This window comes from Sorghum bicolor, chromosome 7, assembly GCF_000003195.3.
Source record: "Sorghum bicolor cultivar BTx623 chromosome 7, Sorghum_bicolor_NCBIv3, whole genome shotgun sequence".
Lineage (NCBI taxonomy): Eukaryota > Viridiplantae > Streptophyta > Magnoliopsida > Poales > Poaceae > Sorghum > Sorghum bicolor.
The window spans coordinates 49,990,787-50,007,389 of NC_012876.2; the positions used below are offsets into that span (position 1 = coordinate 49,990,787).

Genomic DNA, 16,603 nt, shown 5'->3' on the forward strand with positions numbered 1-16,603 from the left:
TAGTTCTTAAAAGTGAAAAGTTTTCGATACTGTAGCACTTTTGTTTGTTTGTGACAAATATTATCCAATTATGGACTAACTAGGATCAAAAGTTCTTGTGATTTACAGCTAAACTGTGTAATTAGTTTTTATTTTTGTCTATATTTAGGCCTTGTTTGGTTCCACCAACTAAATTTTAGCTAGCTAAACTTTAGTCACTTTAGTAGCTAAAGTTCTAAACACATTGACTAAAAGGGACTAAAATAGTTTAGTTCCATTAGTCACCTAAGAGTAGCTAAGCTAGCTAAAATTTAGCTAGTAGAACCAAACAGGGCCTTAATGTTTTATACATGTACCACAAGATTCGATGCGACAACTTTTTTGGTTTTCAGGGTCAGCCAAACCAAACCGGCAAATCCTCCGGCGACCGCCTGTCTCACCGGGGACCAGCTTCTTCGATCCCGGTTTCCGCCGCCATGGAAGAGGAGGTGGGCCCCGGCGCGGACATGGAGGCGCTCGTCCGCCGTCTGAGGCTCCACCGCCCGGCCCCCTCCCCGTACGAACTCTCAGCCGCGGTGGCCCCTGCCCCTGCTCCTGGCGCCGGCGAGCTGTTCCGGCCACGGAGGGCCGCCGTTCTGGTTTGCCTCTTCCGGGGCGCAGCCGGAGAGCTCCGAGTCATACTCACCAAGCGCTCCTCCTCACTCTCCACCCACTCCGGTGAGCACCTCGCTCTCTTCTTCGTCGCTTGCTTGCTTCTCCGCGAAATCGATCCCGATCTTAGTAACCTTGTTTAGTTCCAAAATTTTTGGCAAAACATGAATAGTACCATTTTCGTTTGTATTTGACAAATATTGTCCAATTATGGCCTAACTACGCTCAAAAGATTCGTCTGTTCAATTTCGACCAAACTGTATAATTAGTTTTTATTTTCGTCTATATTTAATACCTCTAAAGATTCGATGTGACGGGGAATCTGAAAAATTTTGCAAAATTTTCTGGGAACTAAACAAGGCCTAAAAGCGCTAGCGTCCTTAATGGGAAAAATATGTTACTATACCCGATGGGAATTGGTATGGAGCTTAGTTCTGAGCATTGAATTTGGGGTTCAGCCCAAAAATTGGGTGGGCTGGGTTTCCTGCCGAAAATTGGAGCAGAGCCGAGCAGAAATTTCGGGTTGTTTCAACTGATTGGCCCCCTGTTCCAGGCTTCCAGCCTATGTGGTATTAGCTGCTCAGTTATGCTACATTACGGTGTTAGAAAGTTAGATAATAATCTGTGAGGATGCTGTTTGTGATCATGTCCTGTACTTCCAAAAGCATCCAAGGACTACTTTTTTATTTTTTATTTTTTTAAAAAAAGAAGCATCCAAAGACTTGCAAAGTATTCGTGATCATTTCTTGTAATTCAGAATGATAGAGGCAACTGTTTTCTCATTAAATGTCACAAGATGATGCATTAGAAATGGAATCACAGCAATATATATATATATATATATTTTCCAGTGGTTTTTTCATGTATTAGTTAACCTGATCATCACACCACTTAATGAGTTGACTATCCTTAATACGTGCTACAAATAATGGCAATGTATCCCTATGTTTGGGTCTAACCCATAGTTATTAGGACCGGACCGGACATCGAACCGGTGAGACCTTCGGTTCGCTGGTTCACTGGTCCAACCGTTAAGAACCGGTTGAACCGCTGGTTCAATTATTTTGAACCGGATGAATTGAACTGCTCACAAATACTTTGAACCGGTGCAATTTAATGATATACAATGAATAATTAGCAACATATATTTAATCAATGCACACATAAAATGGTAAAACACACAATTATATAACCAATTCTAGAGTTGTTTTACAATATCTGTAAAAATTAAACATGAAAAAAGAACATACGGAGCACTTACAAATTGGTAAAAAAAGAACTTGAATAGTAATTTAAATATTCATCGTTATAAAAACAATCTTAGATGTTGATACTAATTTAAATATTCATCGTGATAAAAAACAATCTTTAGATGCTGAAATAGATTGCACTATTACGAGAAATAATTAAGATGAATATATTATTTGTCTAGTTCAAAGCTCATATTAAAAAGTTATTAAAATTTTGAAATTAAAAGAAAGCGTTGACGTCAGCTGCAGCGCCACCAAAGTCCAGTACGCATGGTCTTTAGCTAGCTAAAATTTACGAGAAATAATTTTAGCTAGCTAAAATTTAGCAAGGGGAACCAAACAGGGCCCAAGTGTCCAGTCCAAATCTCCAATCCAATCGCAAATCACCAGGAGCAGCGGCAACAGTAGATAGGTGGGCCCTGCATGGTCCACCCTCTCCCGCGGCAGGCGCAGCCGCGCAGGTGCACCGTGCACGCACGCCACCAGTCAGCAGCCAGAGGCCAGAGCACGCTGCCGCACACCAGCCTTTCGAGCCGCTCCGGTTTGAATGGAACCGGCCGGTTCAGTGGTTCTATAAAAAACCAGCCAGTTTCACCCGGTTTTTAGCGGTCCAATTGCGTAACTGATCTTTGAAGTGAACCGAACCGGTATAGTCGGTCAGACCACCGGTCCGGTTCGGTCCTAATAACATGGGTCTAACCGTGACATACCAATTAAATACTAAAATTAGGTGCTGCAGATGCTTACTAATTATATCTTCAAGCTACCAGGGCTCCAAGGCCTTATTTCCCTGGTCCAGGACGAGGTTTTCAGGAGTTGTGATTAACAGGTTTTCCCTGAGTGAAACAAAGTTGAGGCAACATTAATCCTGCCACAGCTAACCTTGATTTTTGCTCTGTTCATATTAGGCTTGCAATCACTTTTACATTTGGAAAATCAGGCTCACAAATGGACCCTTACTTTCTAAACCATCAAAACTTGTAGGTAAATATTTGTTGAGGTCATGAACATGACAGGTGACCACTTTTATCCATCCTTTCTTTTTCTGAATTTGTTTTCTCCATCTGTAATTTTCAGGGGAAGTTGCATTACCAGGTGGAAAGGCCGAGGAAGGTGATGCTGATGATGCAGCAACAGCATTAAGGGAGTCAAAAGAGGAGATTGGGCTTGATCCAGCTCTGGTCACAGTCGTTACATCGCTTGAACATGTCTTGTCCAAAGTATACTTCTGTTCTCACTCAAATCCCTATGGAATACTTTCTCACGTTTGGTAAACTATCAACATATCAATGGAGGAGCATAGGGGTTTTCCCTTTTTGTTGTTCAAATGTCAGAACCAAGTGCAGCTAAACTAACTTCACTCGCGATCTTGTTATAGGTTTATTAGAGAATTTCTATAAGCAGATCACAGTTTCTCTGTTAAAAATCTTTTGTGAACAGGACAGCAATCATTTTCCATCACATAGGAGCTCAAATTTTGATCCTTCCAGTGTCCAGGACTATCATCATAAGTTCTACTAGATGAATTGCACAGCAAGTGCTTTACCTATCAGAAATATGAAAATTATGTGTTGTAACATGATGTTAACCAAATTATGCTGCCATTCCTATGTTTCAACTATCCAGCTTGTCAAGACGGTACATATTGTCTTTGTTTTTAAGGAGGCGTGCTCGTATGCATGGCCATCTTCTTAATCATGATGGTCTTGTTTCATGATTAGATTATACTATGTACATGTTAGCCTTATCATTAATCTATCAACGCTTTGTTTCAGATCATGTGATAAATTTGGTCTTTAAAATGTACTTGTCAAATTTCTCTTAAGTCTCAAGATTACAGCGGTGCTTATCCACATCATCACATGATGATAAAATTCATATGAAATTCGTAGAAAATAATCACGCAGTTTTGTCGATCCATATCATTCAGATATAGAGCAGAAGCTAAGTTCCTAAAATTCAGCTGCCGAATTTATAATGTCTAATCAAGTAGGTCAGGATTCAGGTTCTCCTTTCTGTGCAAGACTCGCATACAAAATTTTTGCCACCCCAAAAAAATACATTTATCCCTTGTCTCACTAACATGTGACCCCATATTTAGTGACTCATGAAATGGCATATTTGTACTGAATCCTGAAGTGCCAGTCTTTGATGTAGCTGATGACTGATGCCCCAAACAAATTACGATACCTGACTTAGACTTTAATTCAATAGTAGTAGAGTAGTCGTAGACTCGTACTATTACATACTTGACTGTAAGAGTTCATTTTTAGGATTGATGTCAATTTTTTCCAACTTGAACGATTAATATATAAAAATTACTTCCTCAAAAAAAAATATAAATTAGATAGATTGATAATGTAAGATGCTTGTAGATTCCTCATGAAAATTCGTTACATAACATATAGTCTTGTTTATTTTAGGTATCATATTTTTATAGAGACTGCTAGTTTCACTTCCACCTTCAGCTATCCTCAATGACTTATATATGTGGTTGGAGAGAGCACTTAAGATTCATCATTATAAATACTGTCGTGCATGTCTTTGGCAGCATCTTCTGGTAGTTGTTCCTATTGTTGGCATACTTTCAGACATAAACACATTTAAGCCTGTTCCTAATGCTGCTGAGGTGGACAAAATTTTTGATGTGCCCCTGGAGATGTTCCTCAAGGTCAGTAAATTGGTGTCCTTACCATCCTAACTACAGATTGCATAGGATTACCATATAATTATTGTATTTGACATTGGTAATTTGAAGTGTGTTGCTGGCTTTGCCATGTACCAAGACATTATTAGATTACTGATTCAACATGTTAACCATATCCTCACAAAAAGATGTTAGTCATATGTTCTACCATACTGCTGCAATTTACAATGTTATATGATAACATGTACTGCTGTCTCTTACTTGGCAGAATAGCAAACTATGATGACATAAAGTAATTGGTTCCCAGAAAGACCAAAGGAATCTGTTCCATTTTCTGTGATACCTTGTATTATGCATTCATTCATCCTGTGATCTATTTGTGAATGGTGCAGGATGAGAACCGGACATCTAATGACCTAGAATGGATGGGGCAGGAGTTTACAATCCATCACTTCAGTTATGCGAAGGAGAACGAGAAGTACATGATTTGGGGTCTGACGGCTGGCATCCTGATCCATGCTGCTTCAGTTGTTTACCAGCGACCACCAGACTTTGCAGAGAAAAGGGCACAGTTCAACTTGCCAACGTACTTCAATGCCATGGCCAGAGCCTGAGCACTAATCTCGACAGTACCAGCTCAGCTATATCAATTGTAACATATATACTGCATACAACAGACTATACATTGAATTGAATTGTTGTAGAATCTAATGGAACTTCAAGTCATATGGTTCCAGACGATTCATATTCTTTTTCACAATCTTTCACATGATAAGAGTAATAGCATTAACATTTGGAACAATGTCAGTAACATCAGAGTGCATTGCCGATCGCATCTGTTGGTGCCACCAAACACTTTCTGTATTCTGTAAGTTACATGCTAGTCAGATTGTTCTGCTGAATGCATTGTCTAAAAAGGGTTGCACAGCTTTTCCAACACCTTTCACGTTGCTGATCTTACTGGCACTTTGGCTGGTGAATCTGTCTATGCTGAGGGGCTTTCAGTCTCCTTTTGACTATTTTGCTCACTGCATTCAGAACATGGTGTGCCTTTTTTCAGGTCCCCGTCAATCACACTATTGGTGTTGTGCTTCATGATGTTGATGTGTCACAAATTCTAATGGCCGAACCAAACTTGACCAGATGGCCTTTTTTGCAGGTGGTAACTTTTGTATGAGCTACTCCTATGTTAATTGGGCACACAAAAGCAGATGAACAACATAAAATGGTGCTTGATAATAGTGGCAGTGATAGTGTGTGCTTCTCCTGGTCTGCATGCAGATCGTAGCGGTTCTTTTGTGCAGCCGAAAGCAGAGTATGCGGTAGACACTTTTATCAGTTACGAGTACACCGCTGACAAAAGTTCACATCACATTTCTGTTGCCTTTTTGTTGTGCTGGCTTTGGCCATCATTGTTGCTAGCACACCACACTGGTGTATACATTCTGATTGGTGATGTTTAGACCTCAAGTGACACGTTTAAGCTTGCGTTACAGTGCTTGAGGCTGCTGTCCTTTTCCTTCACAAGTGAACACACACCCCTGTCTCAACCCTCAACGACAAGCTTCACTGTGGATTTCTAGCTCGATTGGCCATGTTTCGCGGGACCCATTTGTCTGAGCATGAATTTAGAGTATCTTCCAATCATAAGCAAACAACCACCGAAAAAGAGGAAGAGCATGCAAGCGCACTTGCTCGGATATTCATCATCTCTGATCTACTGACTACTACTAGTAATTCGCACACCTGTGGCCTTGTTTAGTTGCCAAAAAATTTCGGGAAACACTACTATAGTATTTTTATTTGTATTTGACAAACAATGTCTAATTATAGAGTAATTAGGCTCATAAGATTCGTCTCGCAAATTACAGAAAACTGTACAATTAGTTTTTATTTTTATCTATATTTAATGCAAATTACAGAAAACTGTACAATTAGTTTTTATTTTTATCTATATTTAATGCTTCATACATGTGGCGTAAGATTCAATATGACAGGAAATTTTGAAAAGTTTTTAATTTTTGAGGTGAACTAAACAAGGCTATGTCCTTGTTAAACTTTTGGTTACATCTACTGTGTAGGAGTAGAGAGCAGTAAAGCCACTTTGGCCAGGCAGGCGTGCTCCTGTACGCAGCGTCTAGTCCCATCCAGCTCGTTTCGTTTCGTTTCAGGGTGCCATGCCCCTCTGCTCCTCCCTCATCATCTGAAAAGACGCCGATGGAGCCCTCCCAGAACCACGAGAACAAAACAAGCAACCGGGCGAGAAAAAACTGCTGATGTGTCCTGTAGGACATCGCATCGCACGAAAAAAGGTATATATTTCGACAGGGTCTGGACTGTAAAGCATGTGGAGAGATCGTCCGGCTCCATGCATGAGCACTATAGTTAGTTATTAGGACCGGACTGGAAATCGAACCGGTGAGTCAATAGTTTATTGGTCCAACCGTTTTAAATCGGTTGAACCGCCGGTTCAATTAGTTCAGACCGGTCAAATCGAACCGGTCACAAATACTTTGAACCGGTATATATAAATATGATATAATTAAAAATTGAGCATAGAAACAGTATATATATATATGATATAATTTAATAATTGACATATGGAATGATATAATTTAATTGCACAACTGCAAGGTGCATACATCATGTAAATATAGAATGATATGGTCTCAAATTTAAAATACAAAGTGAGTGATAAACTGATAACATAAGGTTCACACTTCACTTCGCACATAGTTCGCACATCACAGAAATATAGAATCATAGTATTCAGTACTCACTACTGAGTATCAGACAGCTACATAGCCTCACAAGTTCATAACTCAAATATCAAGTGCGTGATAATAAGATAGAAACACATATAGCATGGTACTCAATAAAAGTTCAGTGGATCCCATTCATCTTGAACTGCAGCATCAGCACCACCAGGACTTGCTCTGCCAACATCAAGTGAAATACCACCATAATCAAATGCATCTTCCTGATGCCTTAGGCTTTGGTCCTCCATAATCTCATCGCTTTCCTCCAAGGCATCCAAGTTTAACACCAAATCTGAAATTTTATTTGTCAATTTATATGTGATGGTAATGGCATATAAGCAAAAACTTGTACATATGTTAAATTGATTTCACAAGAGATATTACCATCACTACATTGTATACTCAGTGTAGATAATTCAGTGCGAAAGGCTTCTAGCTCTTCTGAGTTAAGGCGAGGTGGATCATCTTCTAAAATCCAAGCTTCATTCCCTTTCCAATTTCTTCCAAACTTATTGGGTCATAATTTCTAGTAGAGGATTTGGACCTAATGTTTGAAATTTGAATTCAGTGAGATATTTTATTTATGCAAGCAGTTCAAACAAAAAGACAATGAATGTAAGAAACAAGAGAAGGGTTACCTTTGACGCAGTCTTAGGTTACAATGCACATACACAATATCATTAAACCTTTGATGCTCTAGTTTATTTCTCTTTTTAGAGTGCACATGCTCAAAGTAGCTCCAGCTCCTCTCACATCCAGATGCACTACAAGTTTGGCTCAACACACGCAGAGCTAGCTTCTGTAAATTTGGTGCACTGCAGCCATAAGTTTGCCACCACTCATCTGTGTGAAAAAATAGAGTTTAGTGCTGCTGATTTGTGTGAAAAACAGATTTTTAGTGCTGCTGAAATGTGTGACTTACCAGCAAGCATGTAACGGCGATCATTTTTAGCAGTTGAACGTCCAAAATCACCTTCTCCATTTCTAAAAGTCTTAATTTCTCTTGTCAAAGCACTTCTAAGGGCAATATCTTTGCCAGCATATTTCTCTATGACATCAAGAACTCTAGAAGTAGTGAAGTTGTACTTCTCTCTCAGGTCATTGTCATATTGGTTATTAGGATTGAACCAAAAGCCAGCAGCATGAAGATTTTTATCAAAGTGCCTATCCCACCGTGCATCTATGTATTTCAAGAAAGGCTTCACTAGTTCCTTCTTTCTCTGAAATCTCTTCACAATTTCCTCTCTTGAAGCATGGAATGCTCCAAATAGGTAGCCCATTGCAGGTCGCTCATCACTGTCCACTATTCGCAGCACCCGAACTATTGGTTTTGATATTTGACAAATAATAGCACAATCTTTCCAAAATTTTTGATCTAGCACAGCTTTAGTGAACTTTTTGGCTTTTGCTTCCTTATAGTATGCACAAGTTGTCCACTCATTGGAGACAACCATTGCTTGTAGATCAGTCTTGTGCTTATATATGCTTTTAATGCAATAAAATTAGTAGCAAAACGAGTTTGGGCTGGGCGGAGAATCTCATGACCTTTAGTGTACTTCCTCATTAGATACAATGGGAAACAATGGTTGTACACATATTTTGTAATGACTGATGCATGAGCAATGGTACTTTTCACTAAATCCTCCTTACCAAAGTCCGACAATATCAAATTCAAACAATGGGCAGCACAAGGGGACCAATAAATAGATGGAAATTTATCTTCTAACCTTCTACCAGCAGCAACCATGTTTGAGGCATTATCAGTGACAAAATGAACCACATTTTGAGGCCCAACATGATTAACTACATCTTTGAACATTATAAACAAAAAATCTCAAGTTTTGGAGCTATTAGTGACATCAACTGACTTGAGAAAGACAGTACCTTTGGGACAGTAGACCAAGAAGTTGATGAGCGTCCTTCTCTTTCTATCAGTCCATCCATCAGCCATAACAGTACAACCAGTTTCCCTCCAAGTTTGGCGAAATCCATCAACAAACTGCCTAGTCTCTTTAACACATTTTGCAAGAAATGTACCACGCAACTGATTAAAAAGTGGTGCCTTGTATCTAGAACCAAATGCACAAACAACATCAAACATTGGCTGATAAAAAACAGAATTGCTTGCATTAAATGGAATAGATGCATCAAGAAACCATCTTGTCACACACAAATCTGTCTTCTCTTTTACTACTTCTCCTTGAAGAACACTTTGTTGGTTGATCCCCTGGTCCAGTTCTAGGCTTAAAATATTTGCCAATGCTAGGAGTAGCAGTTGGTCTTTTTTTCCCTTTATCTAATGCAGCTGCAACACGACGTGATGGGGCTGCATTAGTATTGGAGACTTCAACAACATCTTCTTCTCCAGGTTCTGGCCCATATTGGTTCTCTTCCTCATATTCTTGTTGAATCTTCTTTTTCTTCGTATTCCAATCTTCAATATTTTGATACATTGCATGCTCTACCTCAGGATCAACCTTTTTACATGCAGCTACATTACCGGGGTATTTGGCCAAATGTTCCTTGAAACGATGGATTCCTCCTCCTTGAAAAGTCATTTCACAGAACATGCATTTGATCTTCTTTTTTCCTCCTTCCATAATCTGTGTACAATATCCCCATGTTGGATCAGTTTTTCTTCTTGTCTTTCCTTCTGTGGAAACCTCTTGGGATGGTGTTGAATTCTGGTTAGTATTATCAGTGCCAACTGGAGCAGAAGTCTGTGAAGAATCCACTATGTTGGAAACAACTGAAAACACAAAAACACAGTAAGACAAGTTATCATTTACCAATAGTCATATGATTGAAATTGTTAAACTTAAATATAAATTAATCAGATCTAGACACTCCTAATATTCTCCAGCACTAATAATACTAACAGAGATCTATAGAAAATCTAAAAATTATAATTTAAAAGCTCAGGCTCAGAAGCTCACCAGTAGCCATGTTCTTGTTATTGCTTCTAGTGGAGCCGTGTAACACTAGCAGTAAAGGAGCAGCAGTAGTGGAGCTGTCATGTTCTTGTTATTGCTCAGAGCCTCAGACGGAAGCCTGGATGACAGGTGCTGGAGCAGGGCCACGACCAGAGGAGCCGCCGCTACCGCCTGCCACACTACAGCTGTACCGCAGTGTCGCTCGGCGCCCGCACAGCTGCAGCCTGCAGCTACTGGTCGCCCAGCCGTCCCTAGCCGGACGCCGGAGCACGATGCGCTGTCGCTCGTCGGAGTGCTGTGAGTGTTGAGCTGACCCGCCCCTAGCCCCCTGCTCTGCTATGTGCCGCCGCTAACCAAGCAAGATGCGTCGCCGCTAGCCAAGCAAGATGCGCCGCCCAGATGCGTGACCCAGTCCATTAGCCCTAAGCCCTAAAGGAGTACATTGAGACACTTTTCCAATAATACCCTTGAATGGATGAGCTTCTCCTCAACACACAGAGGGAATTTTTTGATAACTTAAAAAACCGCCCCGGTTCACACAAAGCTGGCCGGTTCACCTCTTCTGTAAAAAACCAGCCGGTTTAACCGGTTTTTAGCGGTTCGATTGCATGAACGGTCTTTTAAGTGAACCAGACCGGTGAAGGCTCTGGTTCGGTCTTTTAGCGGTCCGACCGCCGGTCCGGTCCGGTTCAAATAACTATGATGAGCACCACCGGTGTCAGGCTCCAAGTGGTATTAGGCGTGTCCTTCGGCATAGAAATTTTGCGTTCTTGTATACCCGCAATTGAGGTCATTCAAAGCTAGTTTTCTAGAGGGAAATATTGGGGGATTATCATGATTAAAGTGCTAAGCTGAGGCCGCATTTGGATTATCATACTAAACTTTGGTCCAATGTACGGTAATGGGCTAAACATAGACTAATAAAACAATTTGAGTGAGTTCTAGACATTAATTAGCCTTTTTCAAGGAAGTGTCGAAGATAGAAGCCTGGTTGTTGATTGTGATACTTGCAAGTGTCCGCCTTGTTTGTTTGAGCTTATCAGCCGAATTTGCTTGCCATTCAGCAGTGTTTTGATTCCATAATAAATCAGTCAACAGTACTTTCTTCTTCTCTATGCTTTTCTTGACGTCATCTCATCATCATCACTATCATTTGAAGCAATAGAATCCCACAGAGCACGACCTTTCTTCTTCTTCTTCTTCTTCTTCTTCTTCTTCTTCTTCTTCTTCTTCCTCTTCTTCTTCTTCTTCTTCTTTCTTCTTCTTCTTCTTGAAAGTCATCTTCTTGCCTTCGTTGTCTTCTTTCTTGTCATTTTCATCATTGTGTGGATAATCGGCAATAAGATGATCTTTGCTTTCACACTTGTAGCATCTTCTTTCTTCCTTACTCTTCTTCTTCTTCTTCTTCTTCTTCCACATAGTATGTGTCTCATCTAGTACTTGGGTGGGCAACTCTTTTCAAGCCACCTCCTCATAATGATAGCGACCAATGTATCAAACCGGGGAGGCAAGCACCTTAGCAACTGGTGGGAGAAATCATCATCATCAACAACCTTGTATCCCAAATTCCTAAGCTCATTCACAATCACATTGAGTCTACTAAACATCTCAACATGAATAGATCCTTTCTTCTCCGTGCTTCCGTCTTCTCTTACGGCGACTGCATCTCATGGACAACTATGGCGTCAGACGGGCTGGGGTCGGCACGAGGGAAGAGGAAACCAAGGATCCATTCATATGAGAAGAGGGAAGGGAAGGCGTTAAATGTAAAAAATCATGCCATGTTGGCATGCTACATCAGCAAGAAACGTCTATGTGGCTGGTATGGACCCTATGCTGCACCACTTAACAAAGTTAGGGACCTAAAAATCTATTTTCAAAGTTGAAAGATCTAAGTGACACATCCTTACGAGTTTGAGGGCCGCTAGCATTTAACTCTATGATTTATATGCACATAATAATTATGGTCCTACCAAATTAGAACACCCTAATATAACTCCCTAATTTTGTCCTCCTCTCTCTTGCATGGCACACTAAGAATTGCACAATAAATGAGTCCTTCCACATTTAGGACAAATGAATATTACTTCGAATTTCCATAATACTTGAAACTCTTGTAAGCGAACACATTATTATTTCTTGGGTCACCTACAATCCTGAATTTTCATGGATATGTCCTCAGTGATGACGATGGCACAGTCCAACCTTGGAACACAGTTCGAATGATATTATACTGTGGACATTACGTAGTAGACTATACAAAAATAGCTTGTACAATTCTCACCTAATATGAACATAGTGTGTAGGGTATGCATATATAAATAAATTTATATAGCGGGAGGTACTTACTTCACATTTGCTTCTAGAAGGCAACGGCTTGTGGCAATCTTGGGCAAGATGAACAAGCTTAACCGCGCTAATTATCACAAGTTGAGTTTGTGACATATACAGACCATGTCTACTCGGCTGACATATTACTAACATAAGTCATTTGGAGAGACATAGGCACCACGAATTGTGATGGAATCCTTGCATATCCTCCCAACAACTTTTTTCTCCTTGTAACAATCCGTGTCACCCGCTGCTTGATGTGCAATGAACAAGATAAAAACTATAGCAAGGATTGACACGAGTTACACTTTTTCATTTTTGGCCACTATATGTTCATGTTTTATGTTCGCGGTTCTAAGATCAATTGTTGCTACGATGTTTTCCTTCAAAGGATAACAATATCTCCTTGTGTATGCCATGCTTCAAACGCACAATGCTATTTATAGAGTCCAAATATCGATGTTTAATTATTACAAATTATTGCCCAAGAATCCAATAACTTGTAGTTCAACATTAAATAAGGAATAGATAGATAGATACTCCATTCGTCCTAAAAAGAATAACGTTTTTTATTTTTAAACATCATGTTTGACCATTTATTTTATTTATTTTTTTCAAATTATAAAATAAATAAATTATTAGTAAAGTATCTCTAATAATAAAATAAGTCTTAACAAAATATATAATATTTATGAAATTTTTTTGAATAAGACGAATAATCAAACAAATAATAAAATAAGTCTTAACAAAATATATAATATTTATGCAAAAAATTTAAATAAGACAAATGATCAAATAAGTCTTAATAAAAATATAATATTTATGCAAAAAATTAAAATAAGACGAATAATCAAACAAGATATCTTAAATTCTAAAACGACATTTTTTGGGACGAAAGGAGTAGATAGATAGATAGATAGATAGATAGATAGATGGATAGATAGACACTCACTTTGTTCTAAAATAGAATTCATTTTCGTTTTTCGAGAAGTCAACTTTTTAAACTCTGACTAATTATATATACAAGAATAATATTTATAATATATAATTAGTATCATTAGATAGCTCGTTAAATATATTATCATAATAAATTTATTTTAAGATATAAATATTATATATATTTTCTATAAATTCAATTAAAGTTAAGAAAATTTAATATCTTATAACGTTATTTATTATGAGATAGAGGGATTAGATAGATAGATAGAGCCACGGCAGCCGCCGAAGCAGCGGCAGCAGTACTCAACAGTAACATGCAGTACTGGAGCCCTACCACCACCAGGGCTTGTTTAGATGCGAAAAGATTTTGGATTTCGCTACTGTAGCACTTTTGTTTGTTTGTGGTAAATATTATCCAATCATGGACTAACTAGGATCAAAAGATTCATCTCACGATTTACAGTTAAACTGTGCAATTAGTTTTTATTTTCGTCTATATTTAATGCTTCATGCATGTGTTGAAAGATTCGATGTGACAGAGAATCTTGAAAACTTTTTGGTTTTTGGGGTGAACTAAACAAGGCCCAGTACTCCTACGTCCTACTGTACACACCTGGCTGGCAGCCGAAGCTCCACGGAAGTGTCACTTGTCTAGCCTGTCCTTTATGTGGGCCTTTTCCCTGTGTGCCATTATAAAAGATGCTCGATTCCCCTGTGCCATTAAAAAGTTCGCTCGTCCCTGTGTGACCAGACACTAATTTCTTTTGTCCTGTGTGCCATTCCGTTGCCTTTCTGTTTGTTTTTGACCGTTTGGGTGCTCTGACGTGTGGGACCGGGCTGAGAAAAAGACCACACTGCCCTTTCGCTGGTGAGAAACAGGAGGAGCGCCTGGGCCTGGGCAAGCTCCATCTGGCTGCTGGAAGGCGGGACGCAAGCGGCGCGCCACGCTAAGCACACGCAATTATTAATATTGCACTGTTGTTATTATTATTTATTATTTATTATAATGAAAACGAAGAAAAGGAAAACGCTTGAGCCCCGGAACCTTCCTTCCCTCCAGTCGCTGCTCCTCTTCCACGTCCTCCCCGCCCGCCTCCACGCCGCCTCCTTCCTCTCCCGACGCCACCACCCCACGCTCGCCGGCGAGCCGCTGGAGCTCGGGCCCGCCGTGTCCCGCGCCGTGACGCGGCCCGACGCGGTAGTGCGCGCGGACGGCGTCATCCACGGCGTGGACCGCCTCCTGGTCCCGCGCTCCGTCCAGGACGCCTTCAACCGCCGCCGCAGCCTCGCGTCGTCCATCTCCGTCGCGCTCCCCACGGGCGCCCCCGAGGTGGACCCGCGCACGCACCGCCTCCTCAAAAAACCCGCCCCGCCGCTGGGTGCCCCGCCGGCGCTCCCTGTCTGGGACGCGATGGCACCCGGCCCATCCATCGCGCCGGCGCCGGCGCCGGGTCCAGGCACCGGGACGCACCGCTTCGACGGGCACGGGCAGGTGAAGGACTTCATCCAGACCCTCCTCCTCTACGGCGGGTACAACGAGCTGGCCGACATCCTCGTGAACCTCACCTCGCTCGCCACCGAGATGGGCCGCCTCGTCTCCGAGGGCTACGTCCTCACCGTGCTGGCCCCCAACGACGAGGCCATGGCGCGGCTCACCACGGACCAGCTCAGCGAGCCGGGGTCGCCGGAGTCCACGATGGCGCCGCCGGACCCCGCGGCGTTGGCCGCGAACGCCCGCGCCGGGAGCCGCACCGCCTTCCCGCCCACTGTCACGCCCGACAGCGCCAGGTAGTAGTAGACGGCGTACGACTGCTTGTCGCCCGCCGCGCTCTTCACCAGGGGCACGTACTGCATGGGCACGGACCACGAGGTAGCTGGCGCTGACCATGAGGACCCCCGACACGAGCGTCCAGAGGCAGGGCCCCATGCCGTAGCGGACGTGCGCGAGCTTGAGCTCCGCGATGGAGATGGAGAGCTGGCCCACGTCGGTGCCGACGAGCTTGAGCTCGGCGATGTAGCGCGGGGTGCGGAGCGGCGCCAGAGGATGAGCACAATGACGAGTTCATTTCAGACAATCCTATACCTATAGACTATAGTCATAGACATATACTAGAGCTAGCACGTACTGGACGCCATTGGAGAAGACGACGGCCGGTAGAGGGATCGGAGTGTGGCAGCACTGCTAGCTTAGCTAGTGCGTCTGTAGGATCAATGGCACCGGTGGTAGTAGAGCTGATGACGACGACGGCCAGGGACCTGCAGCTCGCTGATGACACGGCTGCTGCTACTCACCAGCAAGCACGCGTGCACCAGGTGGGAGACGACGACGAGGAAGGCATCAAGCTGGCCATGGCGGCGGCGCCAGCGGCCGAGGCGTTCGCGGTGCAGGAGCCACCGGCGAACGAGGAGGCCTTGGCGGAGCGGCAGGCGGAGGTGGCCCGGCTCCTGGCCGGGTTCCGGCGGCACCTCGAGGACCGGTCCGCGCACCACCTGGGGTACCCGTACAACCTGGACTTCGACTTCGCCTCGCTGGCGCCGTTCCTGCAGGGCCTCTGCATCAACAACCTCGGCGACCCCTTCGTGGAGAGCAACTACGGCGTGCACTCCCGGCCGCTGGAGGTGGCGGTGCTCGACTGGTTCGCCCGCCTCTGGGACCTCGTCCCCGGCGACTACTGGGGCTACGTCACCAGCTGCGGCACCGAGGAAGTCCGTGAGATGGCACAGAAGAAGTAAGCAATTTCATTTTCTATGGGCATCAGTGTCAAATGGTTTAGCCGTTATCCACCGTCAGAGGCAAAAGGCAACGGAATGGCACACAGGGCAAAAGAAATTAGTGTCTGGTCACACAGGGACGAGCGAACTTTTTAATGGCACAGGAGAATCGAGCATCTTTTATAATGGCACACAGGGAAAAGGCCCCCTTTATGTGGCCCTGTCCTCCATCCCCACGGACTGACCGACCCTCCGTGCTGGTGCTGTTCATCCAATAGGAGCAGCAAGGCCCTCAGGCATACGACCCGGATGCCCGGATGGAAGTAGACTACTTGTAATTAGTGTCCAATTATAAATTAATTAAATTTAAAAATTTATCTCGTAAAATATATAAAAAATATA

The 16,603-nt window shown here is 42.5% G+C and overlaps 3 protein-coding genes across 3 annotated transcripts; 2 read left to right on the forward strand and 1 right to left on the reverse strand.

The window, feature by feature from the left end:
• LOC8071054 (nudix hydrolase 15, mitochondrial) lies at positions 332–5,466 on the forward strand. Its single transcript, XM_002444214.2, has 4 exons — positions 332–696; positions 2,958–3,100; positions 4,432–4,551; positions 4,920–5,466. Exons 1-4 carry the CDS (start codon positions 456–458, stop codon positions 5,139–5,141), a joined length of 726 nt encoding a protein of 241 aa, XP_002444259.1. The 5' UTR covers positions 332–455; the 3' UTR covers positions 5,142–5,466.
• LOC8069997 lies at positions 7,134–10,658 on the reverse strand. The gene is made up of 6 exons (XM_021465349.1): positions 10,223–10,658; positions 9,171–10,035; positions 8,209–8,589; positions 7,925–8,129; positions 7,671–7,830; positions 7,134–7,578 (listed from the first exon to the last, which is right to left on the reverse strand). Exons 2-5 carry the CDS (start codon positions 9,385–9,387, stop codon positions 7,755–7,757), a joined length of 879 nt encoding a protein of 292 aa, XP_021321024.1. The 5' UTR covers positions 9,388–10,035; positions 10,223–10,658; the 3' UTR covers positions 7,134–7,578; positions 7,671–7,754.
• LOC8071055 (fasciclin-like arabinogalactan protein 15) lies at positions 14,496–15,281 on the forward strand. Its single transcript, XM_002444215.2, has one exon. The coding sequence runs from the start codon at positions 14,496–14,498 to the stop codon at positions 15,279–15,281; it is 786 nt and encodes a 261-aa protein (XP_002444260.2).

What these genes read in the sequence shown, in the direction of transcription:
- LOC8071054 (XM_002444214.2), top strand. Translation starts at nt 456, where the DNA reads ATGGAAGAGGAGGTGGGCCCCGGCGCGGACATGGAGGCGCTCGTCCGC. An exon ending in TTGAACATGTCTTGTCCAAA is followed by an intron (nt 3,101 to 4,431) that starts GTATACTTCTGT and finishes TGTCTTTGGCAG; the next exon opens with CATCTTCTGGTAGTTGTTCC. An exon ending in CCCTGGAGATGTTCCTCAAG is followed by an intron (nt 4,552 to 4,919) that starts GTCAGTAAATTG and finishes TGAATGGTGCAG; the next exon opens with GATGAGAACCGGACATCTAA.
- LOC8069997 (XM_021465349.1), bottom strand. Translation starts at nt 9,387, where the DNA reads ATGTTTGATGTTGTTTGTGCATTTGGTTCTAGATACAAGGCACCACTT. An exon ending in CTTGGTCTACTGTCCCAAAG is followed by an intron (nt 8,590 to 9,170) that starts GTACTGTCTTTC and finishes TGCTGCGAATAG; the next exon opens with TGGACAGTGATGAGCGACCT. An exon ending in AACCTAAGACTGCGTCAAAG is followed by an intron (nt 7,831 to 7,924) that starts GTAACCCTTCTC and finishes TTCAAACATTAG; the next exon opens with GTCCAAATCCTCTACTAGAA.
- LOC8071055 (XM_002444215.2), top strand. Translation starts at nt 14,496, where the DNA reads ATGAAAACGAAGAAAAGGAAAACGCTTGAGCCCCGGAACCTTCCTTCC.